Source organism: Crocodylus siamensis, chromosome 8, assembly GCF_052110815.1.
Source record: "Crocodylus siamensis isolate JL-2025a chromosome 8, ASM5211081v1, whole genome shotgun sequence".
Lineage (NCBI taxonomy): Eukaryota > Metazoa > Chordata > Crocodylia > Crocodylidae > Crocodylus > Crocodylus siamensis.
This window is the reverse complement of record NC_143402.1, coordinates 71,636,135-71,662,510: the sequence shown is the minus strand read 5'-3', so window position 1 is coordinate 71,662,510 and position 26,376 is coordinate 71,636,135. Positions and strand designations below refer to the sequence as shown.

The 26,376-nt window shown below is 41.6% G+C and overlaps 1 protein-coding gene across 2 annotated transcripts; it reads left to right on the top strand.

The window, feature by feature from the left end:
• MMD (monocyte to macrophage differentiation associated) lies at positions 1 to 26,182 on the top strand. Of its 2 annotated transcripts, XM_090060347.1 has the most exons (7): positions 1 to 155; positions 8,380 to 8,461; positions 17,308 to 17,468; positions 18,857 to 18,931; positions 20,098 to 20,199; positions 21,127 to 21,196; positions 23,894 to 26,182. In XM_090060347.1, the coding sequence occupies exons 1-7, from the start codon at positions 127 to 129 to the stop codon at positions 24,092 to 24,094; spliced, it is 720 nt and encodes a 239-aa protein (XP_089916473.1). In that variant the 5' UTR covers positions 1 to 126; the 3' UTR covers positions 24,095 to 26,182. The 2 variants fall into 2 exon arrangements, with proteins under 2 accessions (XP_089916473.1, XP_089916474.1); XM_090060348.1 differs by lacking the exon at positions 20,098 to 20,199.
• The last annotated feature ends 194 nt before the right edge of the window (positions 26,183 to 26,376 follow it).

The following is a 26,376-nucleotide window of genomic DNA, read 5'->3' as shown; positions in this document are numbered from 1 at the left end:
CACTAGGCCCGCAGCGGGGCGGGGCGCGGCGGAGCTGAGCGGGCGGCGGCGGCGGCGGCGGCGGCCCCGCTCTGCCGCGCACGAGGGCGCGGAGCCGCCTCGGGACCGAGCCGGCGGCCAGGCCCCATGCGGCGGCTCCAGGAGCGCTTCAGGAGGTGAGGCACGTGCGGCCGGCCCGGCCCCCCGTACCCGGCCCCGCAGGCGGCTCCGGGGCTGTCCGGCTCCACATGCCGCAGCGCCGGGACCGGGGGATGCCGCCCCGGGGGGCAGCTCAGGCCCCGCCAGGGGCCCCTGGGACAACGTTTGGTTTTTACACGGTTTAAACCTGAGGGAGCATCTGCCGTGGGGGATGGGAGGGTGGGTCGTGGGGGCGGTTACTTCTGTGTCTGCCCAGGAAGGCGCGCGGGGTCTGCGGCTGCAGAGTTCAGATGGGTCTGGACTGACTTTTGAGCCAAGAAAAGGCCAAAGAGGTAAAACTGGAAGGAGACAGAGGGTAAGGATCCCACCCAGTGTGGTCCAGTGGATGGCTTTCTTTTTTTTGGTGTTTCTTCCCGGGATATGTTAGTAGAAAAGGGGAGGGGGGTTGGTTTTTATCTCTCTCTCTCTCTCTCTCTCTCTCTCGACACACACACACACACACTCTAGTATACGCGCGCGTGTGTGTGTATAAATCAGTGAGCTGCGATATCCTAGTAGAAAAGGGTGGGGGATTTTATAGAAGGGCATGCCTATATATCTATCTATCCATTGCTATCTATGTCTATAGCCATGTCTATCCATTGCTACCTATATGTCTATCTATCCATTGATATCCATGTCTATCCAGCTATCCGTCGATATAGATGCATATACATACATATGTGCATATCTGTGTGCCAACCCCCTTTTCTTCTCTCTCTCTTTCTCTGTGTCTTTCTCTCATTAGACCAACTATGTAGGTGAGCGAGAGGTTAGGGCACTGCACAAAAAGAGTGGTCTTTCTCGGGTCCAGGATGGGGAAAAAAGCAGAGACGACCCAAGCTAAAAAACAGCTCAAACAATTACTTTAGTTGAACTCCACTATGCAGTGAAAATAATATCTTAAAAGAAACAGTGCTGGTCCGCTCCCTTGCTCAGACACGTGCTGTAGTATTGCCCGAGTTTTGCTTTTCTTTCCGTTCCTCTTCGTTTTCTCCTCAGTTTGAACTTTGCCTTTTCGTCTCCCTGTGTTATACAGAAATCTGGGGATGTTCTGTGAGGACATCGGGGAGATGTAAACTTTAGGTTAGGTAATGGAAAATCTCTAAGCATCTCCCAACTATTTTTGCGATATTGTGGGCTTCTGTTAATCTTCAGCATCTGGCTATTTTGAGAAAACTTTGAGCGCATCATTATGCTTGAGTTTATACAGTTGCCTGAGATGTGACCAGAATATCATCTGTTTAATTGCTGAGAGGTCACTTCTATGTATCCAAATTCTGTATCTGTAAATGGATTGAAAAGCTGGTTTTGTTCTTTTGACTTAAATCAGTGCTGTCTGATTGTCCATTATGTTTCTGTGAACAATTGTAAACAATGGTAGTTACACTTGCAGATGTTTGGGGGCTTTATTTTGTGACGGGAATGTATTTATCCTCTGTATTCTGGACAGGAAGTAATGGGCCACTAGACTGTGTATCTTGAACTTTACGTATAACTTATCTTTTTAAATTTATAATCCCATGTGAATGGGTTTTTTTTAGGTGGAAGGCAGGGTAGGGTGGCACCTTAGAGACTAATTGCTACAGAACTGGTTTGTTTAGAGTTGGGTTTTATTTCTTCCTGTTGGGTTGTCCTGGTTGCTTTTGGTGTCTTCTGCCTATTTCTTTGGTATTGGCATGTGTAATCCCATTTAATCCACTTGGTTGCTGAGGCAGGTTTGTCTGTCCCTTTGGCGTATTTTTCTAGCGTTTTGTCAATCAGTGTTTTTTGGAAAAGTCACTTCAGATCTCTTCCTTCTCTTGCACTTTGTGCCCTTCTATTCTTGCTCTATAAGAAAGCACAAAAGAACACATTTTAAATGGATAGAAGGAAATGCATTAGGTTTAGAGTGGTTCAGTCTGTGTAATTAAGGCCAAAAATAGTTACCTGTAAAAGATTTTTAAAGTCTGTTTCTTGTGAAAAGCATTTGCCGTTATTAATGAAGGTGAAAGCTTACAAGGGCTGTTGCGTCAGGCTTCAAGGCATAATTCCATGTTTAAATGGAGTCAGGAATCAACTGAAATTCACAGGTGTCTTGTGGATTTTTTTTTTCTTATTACAGATTTGTCTATAACCCACTGCTAGCATATTGGATGCATGAAAATGACCTAGGTTTGATTTTAATTTTTTTAAAACCCTTTTAGTTAGTGAAGTATTGCTTTGGGATACCCCGGTGTTCACACTCCATGAACCCATCATGACACACTGTACAATTAAAAACCCCCATTTTTCTTGTAATATTAGGACAGCTATTCTAGATTAGTCATCCTTAAAATTAATTTTACAGCATACGTTTTGGTGTCTCAGGGAATGAAAAAAAATATGCTAACTCTAGATGCCCTTTTTCTCTCTCAATTCTCCCCCCCAACTAATACAATAAGTTAATCTGTTCTTTATTAAAAGCCTCTAGTACACATCTTAAACCCTACGTTCAGGGGGATAGGTGGGTCTGTGCCTGCATGCATAAGAACAGAAGTTCCTTGTTCCATCTGCATTTCTGTCCCCACCTGAAAAAATGACAGTACTTGCTCTCATGTGTGATTCTTTAGTACTCTTCAGAGACAAAGCCCTTAATTTTTCCTTTGGTGCAAGACCATTTTCATTGGAGAAATACTCATTTTATAATTCAGTTATCATGAAATATGTAGTGTGTGCTGTAATGCTTTCACATTTCTTTGATTGATGCAGTTGACTGGTACCAGATTGGAGGGAGTCTTATATGGGGATTAATTTCCTTCAGGAGAGCCAACTGGGAAAACTTCCCTACCCTGAATATGCAATGTCTGTCTCTAAATTAATGGTCCATTAACTTCATAAATACTAAGTTTTAGTAAAATTCAGCAGTCAAGAAAATGGGAATCCTATCCCACACTGCTTTTTCTTGATGGGATCCCACTTGGCGCTGATGTTTATACAGAGTTCAAAGGAGCTGTGTGAGAGAAGTTGGTAGATCAAATGCTTTGTTGTGTGCCACTTCTGTGCTGTATGGAGGGAATGAACCAAATAGCAGTCTAACACTGAAAATACTATGCTCAAACAGTGCTTTTGTTGAAGTTTCCACTATATAACACTTTCTTATCATAGTAGGTTCTGATTCCTTGAAGGAATTATAAGTATATTGTGCCAAAATCTGCCTCTTTAAAAAGAGTCTTTCATTACTGGATTGATAATTGGAACTACCTGGTTTTGTGAACCATTGCTGTGTATCCCTTGATTTTTCATGTGTCTGGCTTTTGTGTCGGGGAAATCTACACATTCAGTTCAGGAAAGTTCCCTTAAATAGAGGTGTAATAAATTCATACCACTCCTGATTCTGATTTAGGATCAGATTTAGGTTGACCAGATTGCATAAAGTTTTAATTTAAAGAGAAGAGTGAGAGATTCTTCCAGACCCTAGTTTTCCACTTAAAAAAAAGGGTAAAAAATGATGTTCGAGAGAAAGTTAGCAGGAAAGGCAGATTTTGTCATATTGCAACATGTAGGAGATCTCTGTTACAGACAACAAAAAATGTTGGCGTTCCACAGAAAGCACCGGGTATGGCTGTCTGAGCCTGCCTCTTACATGATGATGAAATGACTTTTCCAGTGATCAGTAACATTTGCCCTGGTTTTCTTCAAAATAAACTCCCCTCCTCAGGTCTGTTTTCTTCCTGCACTTGACTAAAATAACAGAACTCATCAAACTCCTAATGAAATTAGGGAAAGGAAACGAACTTGTAGTTAAACATTGGCTGTTTCTCAGGGCTGCCTCAGAGCTTGCTATAGATGAGCCACAATAATGTTGTAAAGAAAGGCCTATCTTCAGCAACTTAAGCCCTTAACAGTTGTAGCTTACTGATGAGGAACAGACTTAAATTTGGTACAGATGGAGATCCTGTCAGATGCAAGACAGATTTCTAGCAAATAGGTGTCATTCAAATTGTACTGCTTTTCAGGGAGAGCTGGAGGTGATCCTTACTGTGAAGGGGGAGTAGCTTAATTGACCCATGTAAAAATATGAAATCTAGATGCTAACATATCTACACTCTGGGTGTCGCTACATGTGCTATTAATGTACCTGAATGAACTCAGGCACAATTCATGCCAGAGTTGGTTCCTTCCTGGGCGCAGCATCTTTACGTGCATCCGGGACCACAGCAATTTGAGCTGAAGATAAGTAGCCCTGGGCTAGCTGGGGATGATGGCAGTGACAGGTGGCAGAGGGGCTGGCTGGGGCATGAGAGGGCTGCAGTGCGGGGCTAGGTGGTAGGCAGCCCCTGTACTGTAGCACCCTTGTGCCTCAGCCAGCTTTGGTCACAGTCTACATATGTGTTTGAGCATATGCAGTTACTTGTTGTAGGATAGTGCTTGTTCCGGACAGATCTATCTTATAGCAGAGTTGATTAATTTACCATGCCCTAATACAGACACACGTGTAGACTGGGTTGTTTTATTGCAGAACTGTCAGCTGCAGTAAACCACATGTGTAGGTGCACCATCTTTCTGCTTAATTTCTCCGAAAGAATGCATTTTAAGTAGAAGCTTAATTATGGATGGAAGGCACAAGGAAATTGTTGTGAAATCTTGGCTTTCTAGAAATGTAGACTGGGAGGTGATGGGACCAAGTAGTCATTATTAGGTCTGGTTTTGATCTTAGCTTTGTCATAGACTCGTAAAGGTCATTTGGTAAAAGGGAGGGATGAGAGTGTGTCATATAAACCATGCCTGAAATTGTCTGTGGGTCTCAAAGTAGATTTGGAAATGGTTCTAAAATTTTGCAGCTGTAAAAGGAAAATACGGATGTTTAACTGGGGGTGGGGAGGAAAGATGTAAATATGTATGTAAATAGATTGTTATTTCCTAAAGATACAATCTGCAGATAAAAATTGTTGCTGGTAAGAGAAGGGTCAGGCCTGTCTCGCACTGTTCACCAAGGCTGCTGCTCTTATAACTGTTTTGCTACAGAGAACTTTTACTTTGTGTGTGCGCTGCAAATAGCTATAGATGAAGGGGCTAGATTGAAAAACTTCAGATAGGCTCCTAGAGCCTTGTAGAAAAAAGTAGATACTTGTGAAGATTTCTAAACTCCGAGACCAGGTGTGCATTAAGGTATTCCATCAGCATAAAGTTGTCATGTAGTCTGAAAATGTTGTAAAATGCCCTTGTGAAGATATAGACCCAACAGCAAAAAATGTGCTTTTGCCGGTGAATTCAGTCAGAGAACTGAAATAAGCTCTGTTGGCAAAACACTTGTAACTGTTCTCTCTTGCCACTAGGGCCATATCCTGGAATAGTCCCATTAGAAAATCCTTTTTTACTAAAAATGAAGCCGTAGTGAAAATCTTCCTCAGTTCTTTGGGTGAATGCATTGTGAGGTCCATTATCTCCCAGGCAGATGGTTCTCTTCCTTTCATCTAGGTCAGCCTTTCTCAACTAGGTTGCACAGCACTTGAGGTGTGCAAACATGATTCACCAGATAAATCCAGGGATTTCAAATAGGAATCCAGGGTGTTAAAAGGTTTCTGAGCTGTTGTGGTCTTTCTGAGGTCTTTGCAACAGAATTGCTCTATTATTGCTCTGTATTAAAACAAAAATAGTGAAAGCTCAGACCTGGTATTTTCTGAGGCCTGCAAAGCTTGAGAACCACTGATTTGGTTGATCAGATTGCAACTGATAATGGGATGCCATATTAGAGTACCATTTCAAACTTATAAATATCCTGTAAATCATTTATAGCTTGGTTGTTTTGCAGTGGTTAATATTGCAGTTCTTCTAATACACAAAGCCTTAAAGTTGACTTTTGTTTCTGCGTGTAATAAGGCCTCTAAGGTACCACTCTGGTCCTTGGAGAAATTTAGTAAAATCATTCTAGATGTAATCAGTGGAAAGGGTCTCCTGTGGGTTTGAACCCACTCAACTGTGAGAGAGCACTTTAATTCTGCACACTCAAATAAGCCCACAAATGCTTTATTTTTAACAGTTTTCCCGATCGGGGAAAGAAAGCTAAGTGAACACTTTGCTCCATCTCTGCAGGACATTGAAGTAATCTTGAACAGCTGTTGAACATAAGAATAAAGGTAGAGAGACCCAAGCATTAGTTCCTCTTTTTAATGTTCTGTAAATAGGCACATGTGACAGTCCAGTTATTGTCTTGTTCGAGTAGGGAGGATAGGGACCACGACAGGTGTGTATACCTGCTAAATCCTTCATTGTTACAGCATTAGTGTAGTTGGTTTAATAGTAAATATTCAGTACAGGTGGCCACAAATGCTCACTTGTGAGCGCCTGCCTTAGTGCTTTGTATCATCCTTTTCCAGGGAACTTGGAAAAATGTAACTTTCTCTAAAGATTACATTTCAACTGGTCCAATCTGGGGAGAGATTTTGATATTGCACTGCATTTATTTGGATAGCTTACTGCGTAGTATAATTTAAATCTTTATACCAGTGAAAAAAGAACATGAGTGCTAAGGGTAAACTTGCTCTGACTTTTTTTGATCTGTGGATGGAGCTGAATATTTATTGTGATTCACAAAGGGGTCTCTCTAGTCAAAAGAATTAACTTCCAAATGCCACAACTTCGGCATTTAGTCTGAGAACAAAAGATAGAAATATCTGTGGTATCAAAATAAGACTGTTGTTGGTTTAAGAAACCCAGCAAAAAGCGCAAATGTTGGCAAGAAGCTTATAAAAGGGCATATTTACGAAGTAGTTCTGAGCTTTGAGCAAATGTTTGCATGCATTATGAAAGTGCATGCATGGCTCTTTCCTGCTGGGGGGCCTTTTGGGATCCTTTGAGACACTCAGTCATTCAGAATATGGCTTTAAATAGTGGTCCAGTTCAAAAGTGTAGGAAATTGGGACTTTGGGGAGAGCATGAGAGATTGTTTTCATGGGTATGCGGGCAGTGCTGGTCACTGGTACAATATGGTTTTGCACTTCTTTGGTATGACTCTTTGCTTTGATCACTAAGCAATCCTAATGATATGGTGTTGACTTTAACTCTTGTGTGTGGTTTAAAAAAATGTTAGAACGATACACCATATAGTTGTATAGTGGTTGTCCATGTCTGTATGTTCACATTATTCATGATTTTTAAGTATTTCTAGTTTTCTGTGTTGGCCAGTTTTTTTTCTTTTCTTAAATTTGCTAAAGATTCCATTTGGGAGACCTCTAAACTTCTGCATACCTATTTAAGGAAGATTCCGCTGTTTCCTGGTAATCCCAGGAAATTCTCAAATAAAAGATACAGCCGGGGCAACAAGTTGCAGTCTTATCTTTACTGTTTGCTTGCCCTTGAAGCTTTTGTGATCTAAATACTGCCTTAAGCAGCACTATCTATTTTTAGGGTGTTATAGACAGAAAGTGGCACAGAGCCTTAAAGGAAAACCCTAAGCATGCATCACTTGGACCAAAAAAACAGGAGCCCCTTAGAAGAATAGAAACAGCAATATCCCAGTTGTCCTAGTTCCAAAAGGTTCATTTCTAACAGTTGCATATAATGAGAGAAAACTGCTGTGGCTGTAGAGAAGAGGATACATATTAAAATCAGAGTTATATATGGGTCAGGGTTTCTTTTTGCCCTTCCTTGGAGCTGCTGCCCCTGTATATGTTAATAAAGAAGAAATATTTACTTGTTGTTAGAATAATCCAAGGGAACAGTGAGAGTCCGATTGTGAATGCAAAGGCTACTAAACGTGAAGAGCCGTATATACATGGGGATTTACTTCTCTTTAATTAGTTGGGCGCATGCACACACATTTGTTTAATGTAGAGGTTCTCAAACCACGGTCTGCGGACCACCACTGGTCTGCAAGCGCCATTCAGGTGGTCCACAGAAAGGTTGTGGAACAATTGAGAATAGCTGTACTTGGAAGGTAAGACTACTGATATTAAAATATGAGTTGGGTGCTTTGATTTGTAGAACAAAAAAATGTTTATTAAGTGGTGCGCCAAGACCCTCAGCAATTTTCAAGGGTCCATGAAAAAAACAGTTTGAGAACCACTGGTTTAATGCATTTTCTCTTGACCTCAGTTTTCAGTTGTATCTTTAAAGAATCTACGTCAAGAGATTTTAAATGTGGCTTGCTGTTTTTAATGCTACTAGGTTGAAGGCATACCTTCTTGCTTAGGCACTGTTTTGAGATAATTGTTGACCTTTTTTCCTCATGTATTTCAACAGGTTCATGAACCACCCAGCTCCAGCAAATAGCCGCTACAAACCTACTTGCTATGAACATGCTGCTAACTGCTACACACATGCAGTAAGTGAATTTAATCATCTTTCCAGTTTGCTTCAGTTAATCTATTCTGTTGTCTTTTCCCTTTGCATAATATAAATATATGATTGCCGCTTTTAACATAAATGGAATGATCTGAAAGCTTGGACGAGAATGTAATAGTGAATAAGAGGCCGGTGAGATGGTTTTAGATCTGTAAATCTAAAAAGGTACAAGTATCAACCCTAAAATGCATGTAGCTCAATTGCATGTACAAGGGTTCAAAAGGTCACTTAAAAAAAATAAGTACACATTAAATTGGGGTGGGCAAAATATGGCCCACGGGCTGAATCCGGCCCGCAAGGCCATTCTATCCGGCCCATGGGGCCCCTAAAAAATTGTAGAAAACTAATATTTCTCTGTCAAGGGCAGTAGGACCCAGGGGAAGCCCACGGTTTCTGGGCTGGGAGCATGTGGCTGCCCCAGCATGGGAATCTCAGGTAAGTGCGGGGGGGCCCAGGTAGGGAAGGAGCATGGGGTAAGGGGAAGCAGCCCCTCCCTGCCCACAACCGGTGCCCTGCACTGCAGCTGCTTGCAGCCTGCATGGGGCTGTCTGTCCCCGCTCCGGGCTGCAAGTGCCTGCAGTGTGGGGCACCGTGTGTGGGGTGGGGGAGGGGCTGCTTCCTTCCCATGCTTAGCTTTTCCCTGGGCTCCTTCCCCGCACAGAGAAAAGCGGCCCCTCGCCCACCCCAGGGCCAGCGCCCCACGCTGCAGGCGCTCGCAGCCCACATAGGGCTGTCCAGAGCAGGCACACGCAGCCCCAGGTGGGCTGCGAGCTGCTGCAGCACAGGGTGCCAGGCATGGGGTGGGGAAGGGCTGCTTGGCCCCTCCCCGCCCCCCATGCGCATTCAGCACCAGCTTGTAACCCAGCCTCACTGTCAGGCTGGCAGTGGGGTGGGTTACAAGCTGGTGCTGAGTGTGGGGAAAAGTGGCCCCTTGCCCGCCCTGTGGCCAGCACCCTGCGGTGCAACCTCCTGCAGCCCGTATGAGGCTGCCTGTGCCTGCTCCAGACAGCCCCATGCGGGCTGTGAGCACCTGTAGCAGGGAGCTTTGGCCTCGGGGCAGGTGAGGGGCCACTTTTCCCCATGCTCAGCTCCAGCTTCCTTGCTGGCGAGCAGGGGGTCGGGGCTGAGCGCTGCCCCCCGCCTGTACCGCGGGGCTGGGGGGCACTGGGTGTGAGCAGGCGGGGAGCCAGCATGGGGCCTGCACAAGTGTCCCAGGGCCATTGCCGGGGGGCAGGAATGCGGGGTCCCAGCCGGCAGGGGTTCTGTGGAACCGGGCCAGCTCCCCCCTCCCTGCTGGTGCAGCCCAGCCTAGCCCCGCAGACCTCTGCCAGCCTGTGCCCTGCTCTGGGCCCCACCAGTGCTGGCCCTGGGACATTGGTCCCAAGACGGTGGTGGGGCACCTGTCAAGGGGTGGGGCTACCCATACAGCCCTCCACAGCCTGCCAAAACAGGGTAAGCGGCCTTCCGCCCAAAATAATTGCCTGCCCCTGCATTAAATGCTTTGCACCCTCTGGGCTCATCCCCATGTGCAGGAACGTGTTTCCTCAGGGAGAAGTAGAAGCAGCAGGATGTGTGCTGCTGCTTGTTCCCAAAGAACATCTGTGCCATCTACAGTCTGGCACGCAGCACATTGCCCCAGGTGGGGTAGAGGAGGTTGGGGCCAGCAACTGTGCTGGTCCCAGCAGCCTTGCCTGGGGTTCTGGGGGACTCCAAGAGCTGCAGCTGCAGCAATCCTGCAGCAGAAAGTCTGGTCAGCAGCTGGGGTATGGCTTCGGCCAGCCAGGCTCTAGTTCTGGGCAGTGCACACTGCAGCCTCATACACCACCCCGCTTTCTTTAGGCACAGATTTTTTTGACCCTGGGATATCCTGGGGTCAACTGTCCCCATGCTGCAAATTAACGGAGCAGGGAACGCCTTCATGTGCAGCACGTATGGCTCCACAGACGGGTCTGCGCTGCCACATACTGCACGTCCATGCTTGTCTGAGTGCGTCCTTTGTGTGCAGTTTTTTTAACCGTGTCCAATCAAAGGATGACTAAAGTGTCATGAAAATGGCTCTTTACTAGGCTAATGATTATTAAGGATTGTTTTGCAGCAGTGGAGGGACAAGGGAGATCTATCAGTAAAATTTTAGACGTGTAAGAGGCTGTGGCACACGCTGTGTTTGGATGGAAATGGAACAGATTGACATGATAAAGAATCTGCTTGTAAATTGGTTAGTGAAACCATTCTGAAAGGCACACTAATCCTTGTGCCACATGTAAACTCTGAACTGCTTCACATAATCTGGACTGTCTAGTAAATGCGCATTTTTTCATAACCTTAAAATACTGTGCTGGATTTAACAGTGTATACAGATTTGACATATAACAATAGTTTTGGCTTTTGGGAGGAAAAACTAACTTTCCAATCCTATGGAAAAGGAGAACTTAAAATCAGGCCATTAAGAAATATTCGTAGTCAATCTCTTATTAAAGCCCATTTGTTTGTTTGCCTGACCCCAGAGTCTGAAGCATGGTTGACTTCTGCATCCATTTTACCAGTGCATCCTCTTGCATGCCTCTGTGAGTGATGCTCAGATGCGTGCTTAACAGACAGCAAAGCCTTGTGCAGTTAACGAATCTTTATTCGTAAGCACCTTTCATGTATCCCTTGTTATGCTAATTGCAGTATATCAAACTATTGAAATAGAACTCTACATTGTTAGGATCACTAGACTTCCCTATTCTGATTGACAAATACAAAATGAGGCCTTGATTTATTTCTTTAGCTAAAGCTATACATCTTCTTAACATGGAAGAAAATTATGTAATGCATACTTACTCATCCAAAGGGATGAGGTAACAGAATGTTACCTATCATAACTGTAATGTAACTTAATTCCTGATGCCTCTGCCAAATCCTTTACTGGCCAAATTGAATTTCTAAAGGTCTTGCTGCCTTTTCATGTATGTAGAGTATCAGGCATGTCATATGCCTGCTTATTTGCTCTGTGGTCACCATGTCACTCTTGTTCTGGGAAATGCCACTGTTTATAGTAAAATATATGTGTACATTTACTGGTAGAGTTGCAGCCTGCATGTCATGAAATACTGCAAACTCCTTATCAGGTTGTAGATGTGTAATGTTAAAATGTCCGGAGCTGAGTAGGCTAAGATAAGTGAGCTGCAATAAACCAAAGGGCAAGAGTGGGGTGTAGCGATAGATAGATATATATGTGTATGTATAGTGTTTCAGCTTACTGCCTGTTGTTCCTCAAATATGCATAATCTTTTAATCCAAATTTCAAACTCAGAGCTTTAATTGAGCATGTGAAGAAACATCTGGGAAAGTTTTTTGTGTTTTTTTTTTTTTTCTTCCCATTGTAGCCACTGCTGCCTTTTCCTTTCTGTGATCAGTTTTTCATGGACTGTTGGCTGCCCTGTGCGGGCTTGCTCTTTGGAGACCAAGTGTCCCAAATATTGAATGACGTGTTACAAGTTAGTCCTCTGGTGGACATTAAATGTTCACTTGCTTATCCCAAAATATCATATAGTACAAGAACCCTCTAGATGTGTGCTACAAAGCATTATTCATAACTTCAAAAGCAGAAAATGCCCTCGTGTACTAAGCTGTGTGTAGGGTTGGTCTCTCAGAGTTTCCTGCTCAGGCCTGACGGTGGCTTAATACGCTTTGAAATAACTGAGTCACATGCATTCAGATACCTTTGCTGTGCAATATTTTAAATACTTGCAAGTGTCTTTTAGTTGCAGCTATTTTTAAAATAATGTTTAAAATGTTAGGATGCAGATTGCCGTATGGAACACAATCAAATAGATGAAAAGGTACCTGCATGTAGTATAGTCAGATGTAGAAAATGCTGTTTGGAATGGCTTTTTTTAATGTCTTGATTTTTTTAGCTTAAATTCAAACACTGAAGTTGTCTTTAGACTCCTGAGATGCAGGAAGGGCAGCTAAACAGAGGAAAGTAGAAACACTGAAAAGACAGCTCAGTAGTTAGAGGAACAGGAAGGAACCTGCGTATGAGTGAAGCAGGAGACGGTCACAGTTGAGTTGTAAGGTAAGCTTTGTTTGATGTGGGAGTGAAATTTTCTCATGTACTGAATAGAAAACATGGGCTGTACTAAATTACACAGAGGTCAACAGTGTAAATAGAACTTACTTCTTGCTAATTTTTTGAAGTCTCTTTGCTTTGCTGTCATATAAGGAGGCATTCTTTCATTCAAAATATTAGTCCTGGTCTGCATACCTCAGAGCTGGTACTGCAGAAGCAGAGAAGTTGCACAAGTCCAAGAGAAGCTGTGGGATCCCAGCTGACTTCTTGGATGGAAGGAAGGACTGATGCAGGCTGTGAAATGTGCTTCTGGAGCCAAGTACCTTCTTTCTACACAGCCACTGTTCCCTGTACTTCAGCTTACACACACAGCATAAGCTATTAATTCCCTGCTCCATGAAGCTTTCCTCCCTTGCTGGAGGTGAAGAGGAGGTAATTCATGAGTGGGTGCACATTGGCATAGCCACTGATTGAGCTACAAAGGTCACAAATGGTGTCACACAGATCTGCTAAAGGGCTGGCCTGGAGAAATGGGGCAAAATATTCCCCTTAGCTTGCTGATGAACCCAAGTAAACTGTAATGGAGACAGACAGTTCCTGTAGCTTTGCTACACTGCAATGATAGAAAGCGGATCCCAGCTCCTACAGTCTATAAAGATGTTTGCATCCTCCTAATACAAGCGGTGTGTGGATTTCACCTTGAGTGTGAGTGACCCATTACAGCTGTGCACAAGACAGAAGTCCTGGTTTGTAAAGCAGGGCTGCCCAACTTCAGTGCAGCGCTGGCATGCACCCATCCTGCACTCTGGGAGCAGGCCCCCTAGGACTCCCCACCGCTGCTGCGTGGGCGGTGTGCAGCCCTGCCAGGATTGTTTGCCCACCTCACTGATGTGCAGTTCTCCAGAATCCCTGCCTCCCCACTCCCTGCCAACCATGCAAGCTGCAGGGGAGGCATGCCCTCTCCCCGTCACACAGCCAGGGGAGAGGTTGCACGCTGGTCTCTTATCGGCTGCCAGTTGGACAATCCTGCTATAAAGAATTTTGATATTGTGTTTGTTCCAGATTTGAAATCAAACCTCCTGTTTTGATATTTGGTGAGGGAACAACTCACAGGAGAGAAAAACCTCCCCTTCTGGACCAATCAAAACATTTCATCTTGACAAAAGAAAGCATTACTTTTAGATTTGAATGCATTGTACTGTACGCTAAATTTTAAAATGTTTCATTCCAAAAAATTGGGAAATGGGTTGTTTTGATAGCCCCGAGTCTTCTATTCCCCGCCTCTCCACAATTTTCTTTGAAAAGGAAATTCCAGCAAAGTCAGCTAGGTTTTGCAAAGTGTTGTTTTCAGCAAAAATGCATGTTCTGACAATGTGATTCTATGGACATTTAGGGGTTACTGGTTCCATTGATGACTCAAACTTATTGCTTCTATATCCTTCCTTGTCCTATAGCCCTTCTTACAGCTGGTGCTGTGCCTAACAGTTGCTAGATGATATTTAGCCAGTACTTCAGAAAACTAACTTAATTTTTGATTTCATGGGTTGTGATTATGAATGACTTTATTATAGCAAGGTGACATTTTCAACAGGGTGCAAGAATTAAGTGCCCACAGCTCATCCAGGCACACAGGGAATTCAGCCCCTAAAATCTTTTAGGCATCTGAAAATAACAACCCATTAAATAAGCAAATACATCTTCTCTCCTTTCTGGCCTTTTCTTTCTGTAAAACTGAGCAGAAGTCTCTACTCCAAAGTTCCTTCTCAACCCTATGTTATCCTATTTAGCAAGTATTTTTAGGTAAAGTGCTAAAACTAGGAAAGGGAATACTTCCAAAGGCAAATCAATGTATCTTAATGCTGACTTGGTTTCGGATAGTCAGAAGTGGGTGTCTTTGTAGCACTAGCACAAGCCATTTTGCTTACTCCATAAATAAAGTATAACTTTCAGCAAATTTTAACACCAAGAACACTGTCTGGCAACTTAGCAGTGTTACAGTTGATTAAGATGAGGCAGCATTTCTATCACTCTCCATCAGAAATAATTCCTTTTTATTAGTTTGTTAGTATGCATCAACTTGAAGGACCTGTCAGTTCTTTGCTACAAATTTCTCAATCCTCAAAGGCAAAGATTAAAGGCATTAGTGGAAAACGTGTATTTTTATCACTGTTCTGTGAGGGCAGCGATATCCTGCTTTCAAAAGAGGGATGTTAATAGCCACATACATGTAATTCTTTCTTTCTTTGTTTTTATTAGAGCCTGTATGGAATAGAAGTTTTCCATTAAAGAACCTTTTTCTAGTAGGCCAGTAAACAGCAGAATTTCATTGCGAGCTTGACGTAAAATAGCTAGATTAAAACTTGAAACAAAATCCCGAAGTAATAAAACACCCTTTGTTTAGTCTAACTGTTCTCATGATAGCCGTAACGGCACAAAGGTGAAGTAGGGTTCTTTCTAAATGGAATACGCAGAAGAAAGGGTAAGTCCTTCTTGTGTGCAGCTCATCCATTTGTAGGAGTGGAAATTTTCTTTTAAGCTAAGAAGAAAACAGGTGGGGCAGGGGGGAGCAGAGAGAGAAAAAAGAGGGCAGTAACCAACTTATTGTTCATACCTTTCATCCGTGCACTGATCTGCAGTTGCATTCTTCCTAAAACAGCCTTAATGAAAATGTAGTAAAATCAACTGGCACTTTGTTTTAGCAGCAGTAAGTGTAAATATATTGGTCACTTAAAAAGTACCTGGCTAACCCACCACTGGAAATATCCTCTGTCTTAAATGCTCTGTAATTTACCTGAATAAGTGTAAACAATAAGCCTTATTGTTTAAATACTGACATCTACAGCTTAATATCACGGGTGATACACTGGTAGGCTGAAGTATACAGAGTTTGAACTTAGTGTGGTTTTAATAAAAATAGGGAATTTAGATGGGACTTTCATTTAAATTGTAAGAACGGGGGAAGTCACCTAATCGGTTCCCTCGAGCGATTGTAGGGGCCTCACTGGTAGCACTCTCGTCTCTTGTTCTCTGCCTGTGGCACACAGCTTAGTCTCCTGCAGACTTCAAGAAAGGCTTTAGCTGGAATCGTTGGGATATCTGGGTGAAACTTAATGGCATGTAATAAATAAGTTGAACACTGATGACTAGATGGTCTGACGATCCTTAATTTTGTGGAATTTGCATTCAGTGTGAGCTCAAAAGCGGGGAAATGTGTCCACAAGGCTGTGGCATTAGGGATATAATAGTATAAGCTTGCAGAGCCCTAAAATATTAGGTTAAAATTACTAATCTTTCTAAAGGAGCCTCCAGATAGAAGGCACAAAGTATTATAGATATTATATGCAATTGTTACAATACCTGTTTATTTAAGAATCGTTACTCATTTACCAGGGATAAAGGTGGTAGCTGTGCTGGTCTAAAAGCAAAAGCAGTCAGTGTGGTGGAGGTGATATCTTTTATTATCTTGCAAATAAAGACATTTTTTGCAGCTATCTAGTTGGCCTAATGAAAGATATTGCCTTGCCAAACTGACTACTTGTGTAGCAGGCACTATTCTTTGTGTTGTAAATTATTGCACACTCCATTCCTCAGATTTTGAAATGCCTTTTCAAATCCACAGTTCAAATGTCTTGAATGATCATTCATACAGATTGTTCCTTCAGCCTTGAAAAATGACATAAATAGGTTATGCCTTATTGGAGCTGTGAATTGAGAATTATTTTCTAAGCCTTAATATAGGCTGGCCTAACAGATTAATTTGTTCTATTATCAAGAGTACGGAAGAAAACCCTTTTAGATATTTAATTGCATCTGTGACAAATTTTCCACTGGTACTTATGAAAGTCTGGTCTGTGCACAGGTTTTTATAGTGGTATGTCTCTATTTTGGTCAGAAGAGAATGGTACTGAAATAATTGTATTGATTCATCCATTAGTATGGCTCTTGTTTTATAGAATAAAGGTGCTTTAAAGGTACCATTTATTCCCCTTCTCTTTAAAGAGTGTTACACTGGCATGGCATTTATCACTTCATTTATGCAAAGGGAAGTTTCTGCCATACAATAATTTCAGTGTCAGTAGCCTGTTTGGCACCAGCTCAGCTAAGTGAGTATCTGAAGCCTACTGACTTCAGTAGGACTTCAGTCTGTGTCTTGCTTGGCTTGCAAAGGAGCAACTTTTTTTCTCTCAGTTGGATACATGTACTGAATTGGACTCCATTGGATGGTAGTGGCAGCTATGCCTACATCTCAAGGCAGAAGCCAGCCCTCCATTTTGATAACATCTACTTTGATTTAAAAAAAATGAATTTTAACACTGTATTGCTTTGGGCTTGGAAAAACTATTGTAAAGGCAAAATATCATCTGCTTGGGTATAAGTGGGCATGTAAATAGAGTTGGGCTGAGAGTCCTTTCACTTGCATTGTGACTAATGAGGCTACAGATGGTTTCTAAACGTGAATGCAAGGAGAGGGTAGAATTAATTAGTACCTACTAATGATAACTCACGAAACATTTGGGCATCTAAATTGGGTTTTGTATCCTCTTGAAGGTGTTGCCATTAGAGAGTTGCCACACAGCTAATAAATACTGGGTAAAATGAAGATGAGGGCATGTGCAGAAAGATGTACGTGCCAGTACAATACGGTGTATCATTGGCTCTGTTGCCCGAGTACTGTAACCAGAGAGCTCCATAGTTCAGCAGTGGGTTTAAAATGGCCAGTGATATTTCATATTGGTTAAGGATAGAGAATAATCATGTTCTTGTTTTCCTAGTTCCTCATTGTCCCAGCCATTGTGGGTAGTGCCCTCCTCCATCGGCTCTCAGATGATCGCTGGGAAAAGATAACAGCATGGATGTACGGCATAGGCCTCTGCGCACTCTTCATAGTCTCGACTGTGTTTCACATAGTTTCCTGGAAAAAGAGTCACTTAAGGTATGTTCAGATGCTGTGTTTGTGCTGTCCATAATGCGTTGTTCATTCTGCTGCTGAAATGCTTCTGAATCAGTAACCCCACATCACTCCTGGGAAGTGGGCTAGGAATGAAACTGGTATCTCAGATAACTCCCCGTAGGTCCTCCCTAACATTCACTGTGTCTTGCAGACTATTGTAGGAGCACCTTTACCTGTTGCAGAGTGTTTGGTTTTGTTTTTTCTTTAGGAAACCTTGCTTCTGTTGCAGACAGTTTGCATTTCAGTGCCTAATTAATTATTATTCTGCACAAGCCTTCCATGTCGAGGTGACAGTCCTAAAATAGCCATGCTGATTAACAAGAAATGTCTTGTAACAGTAATTGTTGTTTAAAGACATTACTTTGATGGGAAGGAATTACTTTGCTGCCTTCAGGTCTTGATGACGTTTATGTAGAATATCAGTCTGTCACATTTAGTCAGGTTTTTACATTCACACCCTGTAACAATGGTCCTTTTGGGAGAAGGGCAAGCTTAAAACAACTCTTTTAAAATAGCTGTGTACACACACACACCGCTTTCCAACACACAGTCCTAAATTGCTTTTAACCAAATAATGAAATCTTTGTCATCTCTGAAACATGGCAGTTGTTCATCCTCCTAGGGCTGTACAACAAAACCACACCACTAGCAACATTAACAGAAAGTAATGCTGGCATGAATGGGAATTTGCATTGCAAATACAGAGTTGTGTGAGAGGACTGCTAGGTTTAAATGTGAGGTGGATTTAGTCTTGGTTATAGAAATGCGAGTTTGTCAGGGACTCTGGCACATTACAAGATACTGAGGTAGATGTATAACTTGCCAAGATGCTTACAGGCTAATGCATGGTTGACCAGATGAAAGTAATACTTCAAAGCTGGTCTCCCAACAGCAAAACAGAGTAGATTCTTGGCTGTGCTGTCACAGGGCTACAAATTAAGCACTGTCATTAAGATTTCTTCCTGCCACCTGTCAGTCTGGGTAGCAGAGATGGTGCATCAGCTCTCTACGTCTGTGTTTTGACAAGGAGTCTGTAGGGAGAGGGAAAGACCTGGCTGAAATGCTGCCGTGCTCTTACTGGCCTGAATATAGCTTCCTGGGGCCTTAGTCAGTGGAGCACAAATGGTACAGCTATGAGCCAGACCCAGCCTGGAGAGCATGGCACAGAGTACTGCCAGAAGGTCCTCTTTCTGTTCCAGTGTCCTAAAAGAGGTGGAAGGCACTCAGGAAGTTACCCTACCATTAGTAAAAGCAGCTAACATTGATGTTGTTCATGCCAGAGAGGGCTTGCTTGCTATTTTGTATTCATCAAAGGAATCATGAAATCATTCTAAAACCTCTGTCTTAGTGATTTATTCTCTCTTTATTAGGACAATGGAACATTGTTTTCACATGTGTGACAGAATGATGATCTATGTCTTTATTGCGGCATCATATGCACCTTGGTAAGAAATCTGATGTGTATTTTCAAAAACTAATGCTTCATTGAGTGTTTTATCAATGTGACTTCCAAATAATCCTTAACAGCTTTGCGGGGAGTTGATTAGACTGACCACGCTGCCAGAATGAAATGGAATATGGCATAAACCTTCAGGGTCTAGCTATCCTGTCACTGCCATATTTTTGTAATACAAGGGGAATGTAGTTTTTTTTCACTTTCCTTAATATTTTTTCATAATCCTCATTTACAGAGATTCTCAGAACTTGAACTACATTGCTGTTTTATTCAACACTTCAGTGCTTATATAAGGAATATAAGTGGGGCCACAGATTGCCCTGTTCCCCCATTCTTAGACTTGGACATTTCTGAGTGCCAGAAGTAAAGGAATTAAATAATGTTTTTTTTTCAGTTTATCAGTTACCAAATTATCCAAATTCTGAATTGCCATATTCTCTCTCCCTGCTTCTCTCCCTGCTTCTGTAGCCTGTTCTTAATGTTGCAGTGAAAAAATCTCTCTAAAGATATAATGTTCAAATCTTGAAATACTCTCAAATACTCTTGAAATACTTCTTGGGGACAAGAAATAGCTTGGGGGTGGGGGAGAGGGTAGCTAGCTGGTGGCTAGAGCAGGAGCCTGGGTTCAGGAGTATTAAATTCTGTTGTCAGCTTTTCTGCTCTTTTGCTAACTGCCTGCATGCATGGAGCAGTCATCTGATATGCCTCCATAATCCCATCCTGAAATTGGTACTTGACTATCTTGCAAGGACTTGAGTTTGAAAAGTGGATGGGAAAGGTGCTACACAGGTATGGGTTTAAATCCTTCAATAAACACATACCCGTCTCCAAATTCTTTTGATTGACTCTCTCCCAGTACCATTTGTTGATCCTTAAATGGATGGCAGAAAGTGATTTTGGAAGTAAGAAAGTGCTCTTCCTTCCCCTACCCACACCTTCTTTGGAACATGGACTTCCCTTATTTGAGAATGTAAGCTAATAGTTGAACTAAAACTGCCTACCTCTCCAAGATTTTTTCAGGACTTTTTCCTTTTTAGCATCTAAGCAAATTGTACATCATTTAAAAAATACAAAACAAAAACACCTCTTTTTTTAGATCAGTAAATTCCACACATTCATCACTTTTGTTATTTATTGTAATCTTCACGCTTCCAGGTTAAATCTTCGTGAGCTTGGACCTCTGGCATCTCATATGCGTTGGTTTATCTGGCTAATGGCGGCTGGAGGAACCATTTATGTATTTCTCTACCATGAAAAGTAAGAATTATAATTTGCATTTAACTTTCCACTCAATTTGAACTTTTTGCTTTTTTTTAAAAAAGTATTCCTGCAGCAATGCATCAGTTCATTATTCATCTTTCACATTGAACTAAATTCATTAAAATATAGAAATACATAAATAGAAGGATGCAAGCTTACATCTTGTCAATAGAGCTTTATAGATGATCAAGTGGACACAAATTTACTATAACTCTACATCTTTAGAACAGATGTTTTACTCTTCAGTATCTTATGGAGGTATTTGAGAGAGAGATTGAGGCAATCGAGATGCCTTTATTAATTAGTGTAACATTCTGGATAGGATTGTATTGCAGTACTAAGTTTTATAGGTGGATTGAACTGCAAGAATACTAACAATACACAAGAATGCTAAGCTCTTCTTGAACTTTACTAATGGTCAATTTGATTTAGTGGTTTGCTTAGTTTGCGCTGTTGTTTCCTCAAGCTGCTGTAATTGCCTCCTTGACTGAGTCTCACTCATTGACCTTATTCCAGCAAATTTGGAAAAAGGTTTTAAATAATTCATATCCCCGCGTTCCTTCATCCCCCCTCTTCCCCCCCACCAAGCAAGAGACTGATTGGTACTTGCAAGTACCTCTCCAAACGATGAAGAGACTTCATTGTCTTCGGCAAATGTTTAGAAAAGTGTGTTGCCAGGTTTCTAGCATGCTGCCCTCCTCCAATAGTTAGAAAAATATCAGTCTGCTGTTATGCAAATTGAATGTTGATATTATGCTAATTGAAACCTTGATAATATCCATCTTTGTACAAAACTTTTTGGTAGGTAATAGGCAACTGTTAATGTAAAAAGTGTATGTTTATCTTGTCTGGAAGAAAAGATTAAATGTGCTTGAAACGTTCACCTTGTCTATTTCCTAAATTACCTAATTTGTTCTGTTTCAGGTATAAGATTGTTGAGCTCTTTTTCTATTTAGCAATGGGATTTTCTCCTGCTTTGGTTGTGACATCGATGGTAAGGAATCTGTCTGTTAACATGAGCTTTCTTTTAAAAGTAGCAACAGACTTAAAGTTCCTTTTTTTTTTCTTTTCTTCTGAATAGGTTTTAATTTCAGTCCAACAAGCTATTCTAAATGCTAGGTGCAGAAGTACCGAATGTATTTAAGTCATCCATTTAGCTTGTAGCTTAAGAACTGTCCAGTAAAATGTCATCCAGTTTACAGACTCTTTCCTAAATAATTATCATGTAAACACGGTACTTTTGTATTGGAGTGGCAGAAAATCAAAGTATTTCAATTACCTTCTATCATAAACGTGTTTGGCTCTTAATATTTATGAACCTATTTTAAAGCTTTCTTTTCCCTTGGAAAGCCAGAAGAAAGCTTTTAATTTAGAAATGTAGACTTCCTACAGGGTACTATAGCTTCCTAAAGGGCACTGTGCTTTCAGTTTGGATTATTTAGTAGCTGTCTTAGGTCTGAGCAATTTATTTCCTGGTCTGGCTTAAAATCTAGATGCAAATAGGGTCCTCATTCCATTCTAAAAATAACTTGGAAGATTTTCTGGCTCTTATTAGAAGCACCTCCAGGATAATGAATGCAATGGGTTAAAGACTGATCTGTTTGTAGTGTACCTATACCAGGCAACTGGGAAATCTATTAAAAACAAAAACCCCTTCATCCTCCTGGGTTGTGCAATATGGCCTATAAAATGGTCACAACAACTCTGTCTGTGGTTTGAGTAACTCTACGAAATTTAATAGACACAGTGCTCTGAGAATATCTAAAATCATGTACCAGACTTTTGCTATGTACATATTAATAATTATATCGAAATTGTAATAAAGTATACTCCGCTTGTATCCATTAGACGTACATAATTTGCTTGAGTGAATAATACATCAGCCTCAAGTGGTTACTCATTGCTCACACTGTAACAAAATTTGATTATTTTTACATTGGCTTATTACATGGGCACTCTGGTGCTTCTGTGCCCCCTGCACCCTAACTGAATTTCCAGTGCATAATTGGTGGAACTGGTTGAGAGCTGTCAGTTTTTCCAGGCCTTTTAAAGTAGCCTTGAGCTGACGAAAGCCTGCCAGTATCAGTGCTGCCATTACAGCCATGCAGACTTGTGAGAAACAATATAACCAGCCTTAATGAGGTGCAAAAAGCTTAGCACATGCTACTTCTGTAGTTAATAGCATTGCATACATCAAATTTGGATAACAGATCCAATCCCAACAATCATGCCTCCTACAGTGTGATCGTTGGCATTAGAGATGAGATCTCAATCGCACTTTTATTATATGCCAGTGCAGGAGGAGCCCAGGATCAACAATCAAGTTGAAAGAGAAGTTCCCGCAGGTCCAGCAGAGCCAACAGTCAGCTGGGCCCGGGGACACAGACCAGGGACCCAGACTGACAATCAGCTGATCGTTGAGATCAGAGCTGATAATCATCTGGCTGTCAAATTCCATGTTCAGGTCAGGCTGTCAGGAGTGGGGGATCAGCCAAAGGGCTTCCCCTGCTAGACTTTAAACCCTGCTAGGGGCCTCTGACCCCCACATGCCCAGTAGCTTGGCCAGAGCTGCCTGGCATAGAGTTTAAAGTCCCTGGCAGGAAAGCTGCAGCAGCAGTGCTTTTTAAAGCTCTGCATGTGGTGCAGGGTTCCAGAAGCTGGGAGCTCCTGACTTCCCAGCTGCTTGTACTACATGCTGTAAAGCAGTGCCTGCAGGTATGGAGCACAGTGCCCAGCTCCTCAGCTGCTGTCTCCATGGGCACTCTGGGAGCATGAAACACCAGGGGTGTAGCTGGGGCTCCTTGCTGTGCACACACGTCTTAAAACTCCTAGACATGGTGAGACCAAGATCAGGGAGATGCTCCCTGATGTCAAGCTCATGGCACCCCTCTTGTCCCCCTCCAGGGATCTGGCAGGGGCTCTTGAGTCCAGGATTTAATGCTGCCCCTAGCCTAAATGCATTGATTGGGTATGGGATGGCTATGTCCCTTTCAGTTTAAGGCATGATGCAAGTGAGCTGCAGTGTTCGACATTTTTGTGGCTCGTTAGCTATACTAACATGCCACAAAATGGCTTTAACCTGTGGCCAGGTTACTATTTATGGCACAATTAACACTGTAATTGGGTCTTAAATATAATGTGCACCTTCCTGGGGCCCTGGCACACAGCCTTTTTTCAGCCTGCTTTAATTCTGATCATGTCACCCTGATAGTGTTTGTATAGCAGTAAACTGTAAAACTTCCAACAACACTACATTTTTATTATGATTGTCTTATTGTTCAAACTGCCAAAAATATGGAGAGACAGATTTTTAAATATAAATGAAAAGGCAAAAATGGTCACTCCTGAACTTGGTGAAACAGTATAAATCTTTTACGAGCAATGCAATCAGATGACTGTGGAAAGACATGGTAGGCCCAAATTATAAGCTGTTAGGACTGTTTACCCTGCTGTTGTAATCACATTAGCTGTTGCTTGGAAAGGCTTGGAAGCTTTCCCTTGTACAACTAGAATATATTATGTAGCCTGGAGCCAGGTGTCAAAATAATGCTGTTTGTCCTCCTGAATGTTATGAAGTCCCCTCTTACTAATGAGGCTTGGTGACTTCTTGAAATTCTGTGTCCAGCTTCATTTCCTGGAGGCTAACTCTTTTTTTTTTTTTTTTTTTACCCTCTCCTTGTCCATTTAACAGAACAACACTGATGGACTTCAAGAGCTCGCCTGGGGAGGCTTAATTTACTGTACAGGAGTGGTGTTCTTCAAGAGCGATGGAATCATTCCCTTTGCCCATGCCATCTGGCACATATTTGTAGCCACAGCCGCTGCAGTTCATTACTATGCCATTTGGAAATACCTTTACAGAAGCCCCGCAGACATTATTCGCCATTTATGATAAATACAAAACAAAAAAACTAACCCTGCACTAGGTGTGTATAGCAGTATTATTTGACTTGAGGAATTCTGGGGAATTGAGAAATTGCACAGGAAAACCTGCACTGACTTTGGTAGTTCTTGAACACATTTACTGTGAACTGCTATTGTGTAATGTGTCCTGGAATTGCTCTTCGTACAGCAAGTACTGTAAATAACCAAGATACTGTACTACAGTACAGATAGTCCATTCCGCATTAGAGAACTGGCTACCTGATGTTTACAAACCTGAATTTTTGTATTCTAGTTTAAATCTAGTTTTTAATACATGGATTTTCTAAATTAATGATTCAAGTTGTGAAGTCAGTGCAATAGCAACGATGTACCTTTTTTTTTTGTTGGTTTCTATCACTTTTCCACTAGCCATTTAATAATCATGAATCATGGACGGATAAATCTAGTTTTACCACCCGTCATCTTGATATAACGTGATTTTTATAGAAACTTTTTTGTGTTTTATAAATTTTAAAAGTACATTTCTCAAACTGAAAACACACAGCTGTCATCTATGCAGTTATTCATATTGCAGAACCTTGCACCAACTGGTTACATTCCACATAATGTACTGACAAGCAAACATTATACCTCTTCCAATGGTTTTAGGACAAGTGTAGTTGTATGGAAAGTTTTAAGACAATTGAATTTCAAAAGGTAGTTCTGCCAAGCTGTAATGTGAAAACATTCTGCTTGCTAGAATACACTTAGCCTGGCTTATCAAAGACAGAAGCAAAAGTACTTCAGAGAAATAATTAATACCAGTAAAATATTTTAAGAATCCTATCCCATCCCATGCTGTCTACAGAGACAGTTGTATTAATGAGTGCAGACCTCTCAAAACTCGGCAGTATTAAGGAAGGTGGCCAGCTATTATATATCCGAACATCTAAATTACACTGAAGAAGAGTCAGCAGTTGTCCAGAAGTGTTCATATCCATTGGTGCTGAAATAGGCTGGAATTTTCAAAAGGCTCTCGAGGGACCATGGCATCAATTTCCACTGACATCCCATGGGAGTTGTGTGACTTGAATTCCTGGATGCCCTTCTGAAAATCCCAGCAAAAATTGGTACACTGCAATTGCTGACAAGTATTGTTAATGGTTCTTCACACATGGCCTTTTAGGGAGGGAAGCCTGAAGAACTTGATACAACGCCTCTTTTGATCTGGGACTTTACAAAGAGCAAAACAGGGCTTTAAACGTATTGCTATTTTCTGTACAGGAAAATAAAATGTGGTAGCAAGTCATGATTGTAGAACACGTGCATTAAATAACCAAATGTAGAAGCCTCATTGTAATGCTGATTGTTTGTTCACTAATTGTATCCTGTCCCACTATATTATGAATGTCTTATATTAAGATTGACTTTATCCTTTTTCTAATTTACTCAGTTTTTCATGTCAGTGTTTCAAAACTAAAAACAAAACGTGTTGCCTTTTTCAGATTTTGTTCTGGATATTGCCTGTCTTCAACAATAGACTAGTACAATAGGGATGGTTTTGAGGGACTATTTAATATCTCATCTAGACTTATCAGTTGGTTGTTTGCATATTTTAGAATCTGCACATTTGTTTGCAGGAAGCAGCGAAATTTTAAAAGCAAGGCATTGAAACTGAGTTGCCGTTCAGTATTAACTGGTGATCAGAAAACAGCACTGGTATTCCAGACCAGTTCACTGGTCTAAAAGCATACAAATGAGACAACTGGGCAGATCATTTCTATTCCAAAAGTCTCAAATGTCTGGATGCCTCAGTTTTTTTTTTAACATGTATGTCTTTTAATATTTTGACTTCTGTGTGTTCGTCTATTCTGTTTAAATGCAGTAATATTAAAAACCACTAAAATATATACATAAATGTTAAGCTTTGATCAGAAATGAAATCTGCTTTCATTTGTTCCATTATCTTTAATTGTCATGGCAACTTTTTCTTCTGTTTAAAAGCGAAAAAGGGTTTTTAAAGATTTGACTTCGCCAAAAAACTTTGAACTACTGTATTCGAGTCCGTATAAGACTGAATGTACTAAACTAAAACAATAAACATTTTTGTGCAATTTGGAAAGTTCAGAGAGTGTGTGTGGCTAAATGGAAGCACCTCTACTGAAATCAACTTTGAAACTTCCACTGAAGATGCTTTGTTTAGGAATCGGTGCAAATATTCTTCAGTGGTACCCTGCTGCTGTCCTGGTGCATGTCCACAGAGATTAGACTTAACCCTAAAGGTCCTACGCTTTACTCACTTGCTTTTGA

What these genes read in the sequence shown, in the direction of transcription:
- MMD (XM_090060347.1), top strand. Translation starts at nt 127, where the DNA reads ATGCGGCGGCTCCAGGAGCGCTTCAGGAG. An exon ending in CTCCAGGAGCGCTTCAGGAG is followed by an intron (nt 156 to 8,379) that starts GTGAGGCACGTG and finishes GTATTTCAACAG; the next exon opens with GTTCATGAACCACCCAGCTC. An exon ending in GTATTTCTCTACCATGAAAA is followed by an intron (nt 20,200 to 21,126) that starts GTAAGAATTATA and finishes GTTCTGTTTCAG; the next exon opens with GTATAAGATTGTTGAGCTCT.